The sequence below is a fragment of the Vigna unguiculata genome, chromosome 11 (genome assembly GCF_004118075.2).
Source record: "Vigna unguiculata cultivar IT97K-499-35 chromosome 11, ASM411807v1, whole genome shotgun sequence".
NCBI classification, from domain to species: Eukaryota; Viridiplantae; Streptophyta; class Magnoliopsida; order Fabales; family Fabaceae; genus Vigna; species Vigna unguiculata.
In genome coordinates, this window is record NC_040289.1 from 38,287,145 (window position 1) to 38,300,476 (window position 13,332).

Genomic DNA, 13,332 nt, shown 5'->3' on the forward strand with positions numbered 1-13,332 from the left:
TTTAATAAAATTTAAAATTAGTTTCTTTTTGAAATTTTTGACCAATTTACTTTTGTATACATAAAATTATGTGAATTTAGTTCTTTTAACCAAATTTTAGTAAAATTATATGTTATTTCATTATAATATTTGAATTAACATTCACACATTTGTAAGGATGAAAGACTATATTAATCTAAAACTTTGAAGATGATAGTATTTAAATTAACATTCACATTAATAAAAATGAAATACTAGATTGGTTCAAAATTTTAATAACTAATTTCAAATAGTATTTCAAATTTTAATAACCTATTTAAAAATTATATATATATATATATATATATATATATATATATATATATATAATAAAAAGAATGTGTGTTGATCAGCACACTTGCTCTTGTTGTATTCGTATAAACATTTTGGTACAAACATTTATAGATACCTGATTTTAGTTTTTGTCTATAATAAAGTTAGTGTAACTAACGTATATGATGCTAATTACAAAACATAAATACAAACTCCCAGGCACATAATTAAAATGTTAATTAAGTTGTCATTAGTTAAATAATTCAATCGCAACAAATATTTTCTCTCTTCAATACCATAACATGATTGTAATGTCTCTATAAACTATAACTAATAATACATGTACAATTGAGTGTATGTTTCATTACACTAATCCATAACTCCGATCCAACCTTTTTACTAAATTGTTTTTAGAGGAAGTTTGAAGGTGTGGCTATTATTAAGAGTAACTAAGTACCAATATAGAAAATTTGTGGTATTGACCAAATTATTTAATAAGGTAAGAGTATAAAATTGTATTATTTACTTAATGTGTTTCGAGCTTTTTCTTAAAATTGTTTGAGGGGATGACAATATATACCACTCAATGAAGATAACCTCGTTAAATTTGAATGGTATTAATAATTTATAAGATTATATTATCATTAACAACTTATTTTTAAGTTTTTATGTTTGTTTTAGGTGAGACTATACATCGTTCCACATAAAAAAGTTTGTTACTAACAAAAAACTATAATGAAATAATCATTTATAAACTTCTTTCAGTTGTGCATGTTGCATACCAAATTGAAAATTTTAATAAAACTGAAGAAAAGTGAGTGAACAAAGAAAGTAACTTAAGACAAATGTTGGGTCAGATGGAAAGAATTCGAAGAAATACTCACCTTCAATATGCTAACACATAAAACAAAAACAAGTTTGAATATACCTATTTCATAGTAGTATTTTTTTTATTGGTAGTAGAAATGAACGATGGTGATAACTAATGTTCGATATTAATTTTAAATGTCATTAAAGTTCAAAAGGCACATTTTATTTATCACTACAACATATTTTTACAATGACAAATCAGATATACAAACAAGTAGATATTTATGTAAAATCACGAGTTTTTCAAAAATTAATCATTGTTGTAAACAAAAATACAAAATTTAACAAACCAACCTCAACTAACACAACAAATTGAGCATAAGATTGTCTCATGAGAAACACATCACAAAAAGAAATGACTTGGTAAAAAATAAATTTCCAAACCAACTGTGTTTCTTCGTTAAAGAATGAACTCTAACTCGAAAAAACATTTTCAACGTGTTTTCGCACAAAAAAAATAAATAGGACTTAAATCAAATTTAAAATGAATTTTACGTAACATCCCTTAGTGGCAGACGTATACTATTTCTATTTATTTATAAAACTGTCATCACACTTTCTTTGTCTGCGTTAGTTATTCTGTTGTTAGACACAAATTAGATGACTTAAATGACTGTTATGTGTTTGTGTATTCAGTTTAGGTGTTTGGAATAACCCTTAAATAATATCTAAATATTTAGAGTGAAATTTAAAAACCAAGAAAAAACACATAGATATTACAAGTAGGACTAATGTAGGAATACAACAAGATGATTCAGTAAAGTTTTAAAATTAGGCTTTTGACTATAACAATTAATAAAAAACAAACAATCAATATATTAATACTCATAATGTTAATCTTTTGGACGCTAACTATGATTTTATGATTTTAAAAATACATTATAGTCTGAAAAAGAAATTTGAAAAGAGAAGTATGAATTAATAAAGTCGATAAAATGGAATAAAAGGTTAGAAAAATTGCTGGTTTGGTTTGTTTGCCTTATCTAACAAACAACAGAATAGGAACCAGAAACTAAATGGGTCGGTTCCTCTGCGTTGCGAACACTGCGACACATACTTGTTGCTGCTGATCCTTCGCTTCCCCTCACACACATCACACATGGCTTGTTTACAACCTCCATGGTTCTCTTCGTTACGGGTCGCGCCCCCAACGAAACTCGCAGGCCCGCCTTCAGCGTCTCTTAAGCCCGCCAAGCTGCTGTGTTGGGCCTTGGGTCCCGACAATACCGAATCTTCTGAACCCTCACCCGAAGCCCGAACGGGCCCCGTGGATCCCGTGAAGCTTGCGTTCAGCAAGGCCCAAGCATATAAAAAGTCCAACAAATCGAACTCTGGTTCGGGAACTACGCAAGACGCTGATGATGGTAATTCGGTTAAAAAGGAAAACGTCGGTGGTGAGGGCCAAAAGGATTTGCCAGAATCCGTGAAGATTGCAATGGAGAAGGCCAAAAAGTACAAGCAGAACAAAGGTGTTGCTCTTAGCGAAACAACACAAACACAAGGTAATACTAATTGGTACTTGTTGTTGCTCATAAATTCATTCATGTGTTCGATTAATGCAATATTAATATAATTCTTAGTGATTAAGCCATGCTCATCTCCGATGTTTTTAACAATTATTATAACACTATGTGATTAAGCGATGCTTGTTACTTCCGATGTTTTTAACAAATTGTCTTAACTCAAACTTTGCTTGAATAAACTTGTAGAAGAAAATTAGGAGGATAAAATGAATTGGGTTTTCCTTTTAAAAATTCAGGAGGGAGTATTCAATTCAGATTTCAAACGGTTTTAAGTCTTTTAATAAAATAGCCTTGTAGTTCAATCAATAATTTTAAACATTGAAATGATATTCACATGTGAGTATTCGTTTAAAAGTTACCCTAATTCTACTATTTTATCATTACTGATATTTTATGAATTTTCTATTGAATTAGGAAGATGAATCTTCGTGTATGCAATTATTGGATAAGAAAACAATCATGACTATCAACTTATTACTCAGATTCAAAACTAAGGATGAGAAAATATTAATATGGAGAGTTATTATAAATTTAAATATGTAGATAAATGTTATATAAGAAAATAATATATTAAAGTTAATTAGTCATTAGAATTTATATTAGTTTTACATTTTTTAATCAAAATCGTATTATTTATTTTTTATTTGTCTCATTAATTATGATAATTGTTTTGAAATTTATTGATCATAAGTTCAATTAACTTTTGCCTGAAATAATAAATTGTCATGAAGTATTTTTTTTTTAAACTGGATGTTTAATATTTTATTTATTTAGCTGCTTAATATTTGTAATAATGACTTGATAATTTAATATCAAATGTTATATCTTGGATATTTGGCATGAAGTGCAATTAAGATATACTTTAATTACAACTAAGATATACTATTATTCACATAATTGGTGAAAAAAATAAAATATGGACTAGTTGTACATTTTTTAACACGTAAAATCCTTTAATTCTTATAAACCATTTCCAAATATTATAATTTCATATTTTAATAATCCTTTAAAATTGAAATTACAAAATCCTAATCAAATTGTTTAGAAATTCATTATATTCTTAAATAGTTTTGTAGAATCTAGATGACTTTTGTAAAAGTCTTTTCTTTAATCCCAACTTGTATACTTGTTGACTGCTATGGAAGGTTTTTCATCTAGAAACTAATTTAATTTTAACTGATAAAAGAGTTTAGTTTTCATTTTTTTCCCCTATTATTAGTACATGTAGAGAAACTGATACTTTAGAAACAAAGCAGAGGGAACTTGTGTGATAGATATTAGATGATATCTTCCATCTTACCAGGACTTCCATCGATTTTTCTTTGGTAATGTATAATGAGAAGGTATTAGGTATGTATCTGCCCTTCGATATGCATATGTGAAATTGGGTGTTTGGTTTCATTTTTAGGATCCTTGAGAGGGAGTGAGAGGAGTTCAGGGGAAAATGTTATGGACGACAAAGTTGGTAAGAAGGGAGAACTTTCAGTTTCAAGAATGGATTTTGTGGGGCTTGACTTTGCAGATAAGAAGACCACTAGGGGATTGCCACCTGGGTTGGTTCCTATTTCGGACCCTTTCTTTAATGATGACTTGCCTGAGGTGGAGCTTATTGTTGGAGACACAAGCAAGTTTGGTGATGCAATGGCTCCAGAACCTGAACAAACTGAGGAAGACGAGGCTGAACTTTACAAGCCAAAAGTTTCTACCTGGGGTGTCTTTCCTAGACCTGCCAATATTTCAAAAACAGTATGGCATTTAGTTTTTGTATTGAAATATAGATGAGATATTATCATGATGGTTTATTTTATTATTGATCAAGAGATATATTCTTGACTTATTTATGTCTATAATTATGTACATCTCACATCGATCGGAGATAAGACGAGTTTACAGTGTATATAAAAGGGTGTAAACTTCTATTTATAAGTTGATTTTGTAAGATTGAGTTAAAATTAAAGTCTACTTTTTCTCACGGCATTAGAGTCAAGAGTTAGACTTGGTTTTAGAAGGTTAAGTTAGGCTTAAAGTCCACTTTTTCTTGTCAAATGCTCCTGCATAATGAAACCAATTTTGTCCACTTGTTTTTGATTCCCCTTTATCCTTCCCCCCTACCTTTTATACTTTCCTTTTGGCACTTTCAGTTTGGTGGTGGGAGAGTTATACGTCCAGGAGATGTTCTAGAGACTGAAGAAGAAAAGGCTGTTAAAGAAGCACGCACAAAGCAGCTTCTTGCTGCCTACAAAAAGAAAATTGGATTGAATATTGATCCAAAGCTAAAATCTGAGTGTGAGGAGGTACGCATATATAGCGGTATACCAATATTGCGGCAGTTATGTCCTTCTTTTAAGATTTTTTTTGTAATATTTGTACTGGCTGTTGATTATCATTAACAATTGATTGCTATGACCAGTATAAAGAAAAATACAGCTCAAGCTGCTCTGGTTTCTTGGCTTATTCAAATCATGGACATAACTTTGTTTGATAGAATATAATAGATTGACGTTCACCTTGTATGTTCTTCCCAAAATGTTCAAAATGCATTCAGTGGTAATACACTAAATTTAGAGCCTTTTATCAGTTTTCATCTCAAAGCAATTATACTTGCAAGAAAAATATAAGAAGTAATTTGAGAAAAAAAATCTTTTAATTCTTTTTTCCTGCTCATACCAAACAAATTAATCGAGCAACATCAAAATGGCAATTTGGAATGAATTGATTTAAGCTTAACCTTTATATTGACGGACGTGTTAATAATAGTCTCTTGGGTTTGCAATGTAACCGCAATTTTCCTCCTGGTTAGTAAATTCTATCTCCACTGGTTATAGCAATGAAGCCTTAAGTTCAGTATTGTGATTGAACGATTGAAGCAAGGGGTTGGGCAGAAAGATGCGATGAGAATGAAAATTAGCTTGCACAAACTTTTTTGATCCTTTAGCTAGGATATCTTAAATTCTAAATGCTTTTTTATTTAGATGGTTATCTTTGTAATTTAATGTGTTATTGCCTCTTAGTTGATTATCTTTTTCTTGATAACCCCACCTACTTTTTAAATTGCATGCGATATTTATAGGCATTGAAGGACGGCGATTTGTTAATGAATGAGGGAAAGCTGAACGAAGCATTGCCCTACTATGAGAAGGTCATGGATAAATTAGCCTTCGAGGTAAATGTTTTAAGTTTTATTGAGCATAGTATCACATCTATTTTTTGAACTTTTAAATGTAATAACATATACTCTATCAGGGAAACTAAGGAAAAAAATATGGAGGAATGTATGAGATTAATCATGTCTTTGCAGAGTGAACTCCATGGATTAGCTGCTTTGCAGTGGTCGATTTGTCAAGACTCCCTCAGTAGGTATGTTCAGAAACTTCACATACCCAAACTTTTAATGGGAACTAGGAAACTATATTCTACTTAGAATTGATGACATCCTATTATTGAATATGCATGTGCAAGGTTGTAACTTCAACTTGTGTGGTGTTCGTGTTCGTGACTGTTTCTTATTCAAAATTATGCATTTTGTTTGTTAGGTTTAAGGGTTAAATATGATTTCAGTCTTGAATTTTGATAGGAAATTAGAATTTGTCTCTGTCTGAAACTTTGATACATTTTAGTTCTAAAATTTTAGAAATGAATGGATATAATCATTTTAACCAATTAAGTTAAATTTTGTTGAAGTGTCAATTGTGTTTTACATTAGTTTTTGAATTATTTACACCATTTAATACGTTCTCGTTTCAATGTTAACTGAGAAATGTATTTGACATGTAAAAAAAATTTGACAGGAACCACTCCAACCTCTATACTTGAAAGTGGTGGTGTTCATTTTTAACTGACCCGTTTTTCATTTTTCAAGATTTCCAAACATATTTTGATGATTGACAGGTCCAATGAGGCTCGAAGTAAGTACGAGAAGCTTGTATCTCATCCAAATCCTAAAGTAAGCAAGAGAGCAAGACAGTTCATGTACAGCTTTCAGGTAATTTCTGGTGTCCTGGACAATGTCTTTGTCTTTCAGCAAAATGGTACTCTACGTAACAGTTCAACCTGAATTTACAAGAACTGTACTTTATCTAATGTCTAAAACACTACTCTATGATGTTTTCTCCGCACATCATTAAAAAGAAAGAAGTCCCACGATTAATTATTTGTTCTTATCTTTTACATTCATGGCGTATTACAAACTCTGGCAGGCTATGGAAATGATGAAAGTGTCAACAAGTTCTCCGTTTTATTTAAAGAACACAGGCTACCAGAATTATTTTGATGCATTTGTAGAGAAAAGGTCTAACTATTCTGAAGAAGATGACCTGGTTCAAGAAAGTGCAATGAATCAGGTTTTGCCGTATATTCTTTTTCTTCTTTCTCCCATTTTTATTGTATTATTTGTTGCTCTTAGGAAAGGAATATAAATAATTCTCTCTCTCTCTTTTTTTTTTTAAACTTTGTATACTTATCCCTTTTTGTTTTTCTTCATAGTATTACATGTCAATGATCAAATCGTCTAAACAGAATAAAATTCTTCCAATTTGGACTACTTCATTCAATTTTTCTGCAAAATTAACCTCTACGATTGCAAATGTAAGAATTCTGCAAGTACCCTACATACTGTAAGCATTGTGAACCTCCTTGTTGACTAGTTTTTTTTTTTTTTCCGACATATTACTTTTTTTTTTCAGAAGAAAAATTACAGAGGGAAAAAAACAAAAAGAACGCCCCAAGCAAATGCGTATTAATCATTTAACTATATCAAACTTATTAGAAAGGTTATATTATAATAGTAATAATATTTTTTTTTTTAATTCATGCTATATTATACAGAAGCTGTCCTATTTCAGTATGCAATTATCAGTTTGTTAGAACTAATATACTTAATTAATAGTTACTAATTTTTGAAATGATAAATTTGTTGGCACTTTTTGTGCTGAATCTGTAAACAAATGTTACTGTTCATAATTTCTTCAAGGAAATAGTAAAAGAATAAAGAGCAGTTTTTTTTACATTAAATTTTGATATTTAATATTACGAATGTGTTTCTATTGTAGTTTTTTTTATAACGATTCGTATATTATTTGGTTAACCTTTTTGTTATAAATTTAATGGCTAAGAAAATTCTTCTATTTTTTTGTTGCTTAAAATGTTATTTAGTAATAATAAAACTGTTAATTATAATGCTTTATAAAAAATACATTCTAAATTATTATTAAATTAAAAAAATTGGAAATCAATAAGTGTACAATGGATATTAAAATAATATTTAGCTAATATCTTGCGCATTTAATTATTACTTACAAAGTTAATTGATGGTTTGAATATTAATTAAAAATAAATTTAAATAAAAATTTAATTCAATTAAATAAGAAATAAATAATTTAATTTGATGAACAAGTCTAAATGATGCTTGTGGTATAAGAAGAAAAGCAAGTAGCTAAATATGTTCTTTCACTGTAAAAGAGAAAAAATAGACTGAAATTTGTTATCGAAAGATATATTTTGATATCTATATATGTGTATAACACCATAAAAGCAGTATACACAATCAAATCTATTTCTTAAAATCATTATAAGTTAAGCTTTTTCTAGTTACACAAATTAGTTACTAGTTATTAAATTAATATGGTTTTAGTGTTTTTTTATGTATCTGAATTAAAAGAAATACATTATTACTCTAAGTGTTATGTGTTTTTAGTATAAATATAAATGACACAGAGAATGTAAATATATAACATTAAAGTGAAACTGATTTTTTTTAAAATCCGTTGAACTGATCTTTAAATCAAATAAATGAAAGGTTGAAAAAGTATATGAAAGGAAGGATTATCTTTCTCTGTCACAATTGACTCAACTTTTAAAATGAACTTCTTTGCTTACTGTTATAATGATAATTAAATATAAGCATTAAAAATTCAATAAGTAACGTCTATTATCTAGAAATTTGTATTCATGTTAGACCTTTGGTCACCCTCTCTCTTGAACACTGATTTAAACGATTTTTGAATTCTACCCAAAAACATCTTCTTTCACCTTATTTCAGAAACTACGTTTTTAATTTATGATCATTATCGATTACTAAGAGAAAGCATTGGTTGGTGGAGTTTCGTTGCCTCAAAATCAATAAAGATACAGTGATCATATATTTTTGTTTTGGGTTATCACTTACCATTTGATTTTAAGTTTTACCTTTTATTTTTATTTTTGTGGGCCAAACCATAATTACCATTAACCATTCTTTGAATCTTTGAAGGAGCTGAGAGGTTAGTTTGAGACGGGCCCATGGCCCATTTAGGGCCCACAGGCAACCCATATTTGCAGTTATCTTTGCCTCTCTTTGCCTCCTGCTCAATATGTTCTTAATTAAAATTAATTATAAATTTCAAAAGTATGAAATTACACGAGAAATAATTAATTATACAAACTTCCAAAATTTGAATCATTGGTATTAATTATCATGAGAAATACCATTTATTAATCGTTGAATTATAAAAAAATGTTCAATTCATTCATTATCAACTTCTGACATTACATGTGATGTGAGTTGCACCGTTCATTTAAACACAAGGAAGATCCAAAATAATGTGAGAACGAAGTAGGTATACTGAAATTGAAGAAAACCGGTTTCGGTAGAACCATAATTCAAATTTAAGATATTTAAAACACTGGTTTTTTCTTTTTCATTTACTCATCAAAATGACTTTTTTTTTTTCTTAACTCCTCCACTGTATTATATTTTCCCTCTTATACCACATGTGATCTTTTGAAAATTTATCAGCAAAAAGTATACTAATGAGACACATGAGCCTAATTTATATAGAAATTGAAACTATCTCGAATTCAATATCTTAATATATTGAGTTGACTAATTTTCTTTGTCATATGGTAATCAAATTTCTTATCTTTGCTTAATGTAAAACTTAAACATACATTTAAATTTCTAATACCTGAATAATTAGACTAGTTATCAAATTTAGGATATGAGATTGCTTAATACATATTATAATACATACAATTTTTTTATACTATTAGCAAAGCATTGTTAGCATGCATTTTTTTGTATGCAAATTGTGTTTCAAAATTGAAGGTTCCGCGTTCTCCATAACTTCTACAATTTATTCGTAGTTATTTCTATGTACTATGTAGAAAATTTAGCTACTTCGAACTCCTCAACAGAAAACTAACCCAACATTGTACGAACTGAAGACTACTCTCAATGAAAAGAGTTATTCACAATCACAATACTTTGAAATCTGTTCATGCAACACCATTAACATGCAATTGATTGAAAGCAAAAAAACCGTTGGGGCGATTTTGTGAACCAAATGGGTGCTTTAATAGAACTTAATTGCCTCTGAACAAAAGCCATGCAAAGTAGAAAAAATTGTGTTGTCTTCATCTGTCACAGAAAAAATTGATTAAAATTTGTTTATCCAAATGAAAGATAGGGTAATTTAGTCATTCGAAGGGGAATGAGTTAAGGAATTAAATCAAAAACGATTTTATGCTTTAAATATACGAAACAAGTCACTAGCAAATGGAGAGTTCTGGTGTTTCAATTACTAATAATGCTCAAACACAAAGGGTTCCTAAACCCTGTGTTAGTAGTACGCATCACAATGGAACACTTGTATCAGCCTTGTTCAAGAGGGAGGAATCTTTCTTGGTTCTTTTGGGTATATAGTTCCTTCTTTTCTTTTGCAATGTGAACTTCCTTTTTGTGGAAAACAAAAGCACAAGAGGATCTTTTTTTTCTTGTGCTTGAATTTCACCACGGAAAGGAACACTGATTTTGCTTCCAAATCTCTTGTTTTTATGTATGTGGTTTTCTGTTGAATATGGTTCAAAGAATAGTTCTAGGAAACTCGAAGCCATCTTTCTCTCAGCACCAAGATGGCAAAACCAGAAAAACTGATACGATGAAGAAAATGATGATGTCAAGGTCCTTTCAGCTTTCTGATTTTGAGCTTTCTCGTTCATCGTCTTTATCTCAACCGAGAAAGTCACCAAATTACATGAAGCCTACCAGCAGTTCGGAAGCAAAGAAAGAGCTTTTCTCTGTTAGTCATCGGCATAAACAATCTAGTTCAGATGGTAAGAGTCTACCACAAAAGGGTATGAGAAATTCAAAAGCTAGTTTCGTTTCTTGCAAAGAACATGCAAAATCTTTGTCTAGATCGTGTAGTTTGAATTCGGTGAGAACATTAACGAAGAGTCATAGCTTTAAGCCTTGCAAAGCTTGTTCAAAAAAATTCACATCAGAAGTTATGTTCGAAGACGTGAATGCACCAGAGAGGGCTACGTGTTCTTCAACTTTGAAAGAGTATAACTTCCCCGAGTTCCTCACGCTTCACCCCGGAGGAACTGAGTCTGAGGGAGTTTCGGTCATGAAGGTTTGCCCTTATACATACTGTTCTCTTAATGGCCATGGTCATGCTCCTTTGCCTCCATTGAAGAGCTTCGTGTCAGCAAGAAGGCATCTTTTGGAGACCCAGAAGAAGAACACGAACCTGGAACTTGTGATCCCTCAAAGATGTGATATTGAGCAGATTTTCTTTAATGAAAAGCCTCAATTTGATGAAGCTGCTATAGGTAATCCAACAATCTCGCCCTTGGCACAAGAAATTGGTATGGATTTCCTTTTTGAAATCTATGCCAAGGAAAGGGAAGGAGCTGAAGAAGTGAGAAAATTCAACACCGTCAAAGAGATTGAAAAACCAGAAGATATCAATTTTGCAAAGGATGAGAATCGCATTGCAGCAGAAGAGGATGGTGTCAAGCAAGTTACTCAAGGTGTGACTCTTGATCTCCTAAAGTCTCAGAAAGGGGATTTCAGAAACTACTTCACTGTTGCTGCAGCTGAAGTAGATAACAAATGGAGCTTTCATCTAGGAGAAGATGTTGAAGATGCAGAGGAAAATCATCCAACTAGCTTGTTTCATGAAGAAACCTGTACAGAAAGCTACTGCAATGTTGAGTTGGATGAGTACTATTCTCCATGCTGGGAGGAACAACATTTCCGTGAATTCATCTATGAAGACACTACTGATTCTTCTATCTTCTCAGTGGAGGAGATCAACTCAAAACTCGAATCGCTATCAGAGAGATCGCGTGATAAATCTGAAATGTTGTTAGATGACATCTTTAACAGCAATTATGCAGACATTAATGTTGAAGATGTCAGACTCCAAGAAGACAAAGAAGAGAGGACAATATGTTTTGAAGCACAACCTCATTGCACTGATTTTGTTCTTGAAGACACAAGTGAAAGCATCGAGTTTCTCATTCAAGAAAAATATTATCCATCCAAAGATATAGATTCCGAGTATGAGGAATCTACTTTGAGCAAGGGAGTATTTCAGACTCTAACTAATGAACAGGATAACAACGGAGAAAATGAGAAACATGTGGATTACGAGGTTAGTTGTGTCTCAATGTTACTTGATGAAGAGATTGTTGAAAATAGTGAATGCCACAGCAGTAGTGAAAGCTGCAAGATTGATGAGAGCTATGAAGATAAAGATGCAAGCCTAGAGAATGATGATGATGATGATGATGATGATGATGATGATGAATTTAACCGGGAGCACATAATTCACATGTCTAAAGTGCTTGAAGAAAGCACCACCATTATTATTCAGGAGCAAAAATTTTCAGAGGAAAATGAAGTTAAAAGTAGTAACTTGAAGAGCACAGGAGGTGAAGAGAAGCACGCAAACAAAAATTGGCAATGGGGAACTAAGCGCAAGAGAGCTGTAGAAGAGGAAGAGGAAATGAGAAAGATAAACCCACGAAAGCCAAATTTTCTGCCATTAGTTTCTGAGCTAGAACCAGAGAAGGTTGATCTGAAGCACCAAATGATAAATGAAAGGAAAAATGCAGAGGACTGGATGCTTGATTTCGCACTGAGACGAGTTGTCACAAAACTTGCTCCAGCTGGGAAAAGGAAAGTGTCATTGCTGGTTGAAGCTTTTGAAGCAGTAATGTCAATGCCCAAAGGCGAAGCTCGTATAAGAAATGATTCACCCTTTGTTCATGCAAGACCTATTCAAGCTTGTAGCTGATTTATGCATGCTACAAAGGTAAACACTGAGAGTCTTCTCTCATTCCTTACATCAAGTGCTATCTTGCAGAAATCAAAGACACCAGAAAAAAGCCAATCTCCACGACCAGGAGAAATCTGAAAGTACCCATTTCAATGAGTAACTTTCTATGCATCTGCTTTCTGAAGCTTGGAGAAAATTCCACCGGCAGGGTTTTATGGCTTTTACATGAACACAGAAACAGAAGAAACGGACGTGGATCTGCTATATGAATTTGTTATGCTTACTTTGGTATTTGCTTTGTTTAAGTTGTGTTTGATGGACTATTACTTTCGTGTATAATAAATGCATTTTATTTCTATCCAAAAGCGTAGCTATCAGTATTTGTTTTCTATGATTTTGTTTTTTATTTTACTCATTTCATAATCGGGGAATATAGAAGTAGAACTAGTGAATAATTGTGTTCGGTTGATAATTCCAACCAACTGTTGAGGTTTAGTTACCAATAGAAGAATTTATGGCGGGTGAAAAATGAAAAAAATATAATAATGCTTAGTCGCTGAGGTTTTGTAATTCAAATTGTGGTTGGAAGTTTGTATACGTGCACCTGA

General features: G+C 31.3%; 2 protein-coding genes across 2 annotated transcripts; both read left to right on the forward strand.

The window, feature by feature from the left end:
- Positions 1-2,130: 2,130 nt before the first annotated feature.
- On the forward strand, positions 2,131-7,224 carry LOC114170511. The gene is made up of 7 exons (XM_028056002.1): positions 2,131-2,663; positions 4,093-4,430; positions 4,826-4,978; positions 5,755-5,847; positions 5,983-6,041; positions 6,573-6,666; positions 6,881-7,224. Exons 1-7 carry the CDS (start codon positions 2,261-2,263, stop codon positions 7,097-7,099), a joined length of 1,359 nt encoding a protein of 452 aa, XP_027911803.1. The 5' UTR covers positions 2,131-2,260; the 3' UTR covers positions 7,100-7,224.
- A 2,969-nt stretch (positions 7,225-10,193) lies between these two features.
- Positions 10,194-13,099, forward strand: LOC114168864. Its single transcript, XM_028053832.1, has one exon. It carries the CDS (start codon positions 10,517-10,519, stop codon positions 12,740-12,742), a length of 2,226 nt encoding a protein of 741 aa, XP_027909633.1. The 5' UTR covers positions 10,194-10,516; the 3' UTR covers positions 12,743-13,099.
- Positions 13,100-13,332: the final 233 nt, after the last annotated feature.

Excerpts from the sequence above, each read along its gene's own strand:
- LOC114170511 (XM_028056002.1), top strand. The coding sequence starts at position 2,261 with ATGGCTTGTTTACAACCTCCATGGTTCTCTTCGTTACGGGTCGCGCCC. Across the intron at positions 4,431-4,825 it reads CTGCCAATATTTCAAAAACA|TTTGGTGGTGGGAGAGTTAT; the intron begins GTATGGCATTTA and ends TGGCACTTTCAG. Across the intron at positions 5,848-5,982 it reads TGGATAAATTAGCCTTCGAG|AGTGAACTCCATGGATTAGC; the intron begins GTAAATGTTTTA and ends ATGTCTTTGCAG.
- LOC114168864 (XM_028053832.1), top strand. The coding sequence starts at position 10,517 with ATGGTTCAAAGAATAGTTCTAGGAAACTCGAAGCCATCTTTCTCTCAG.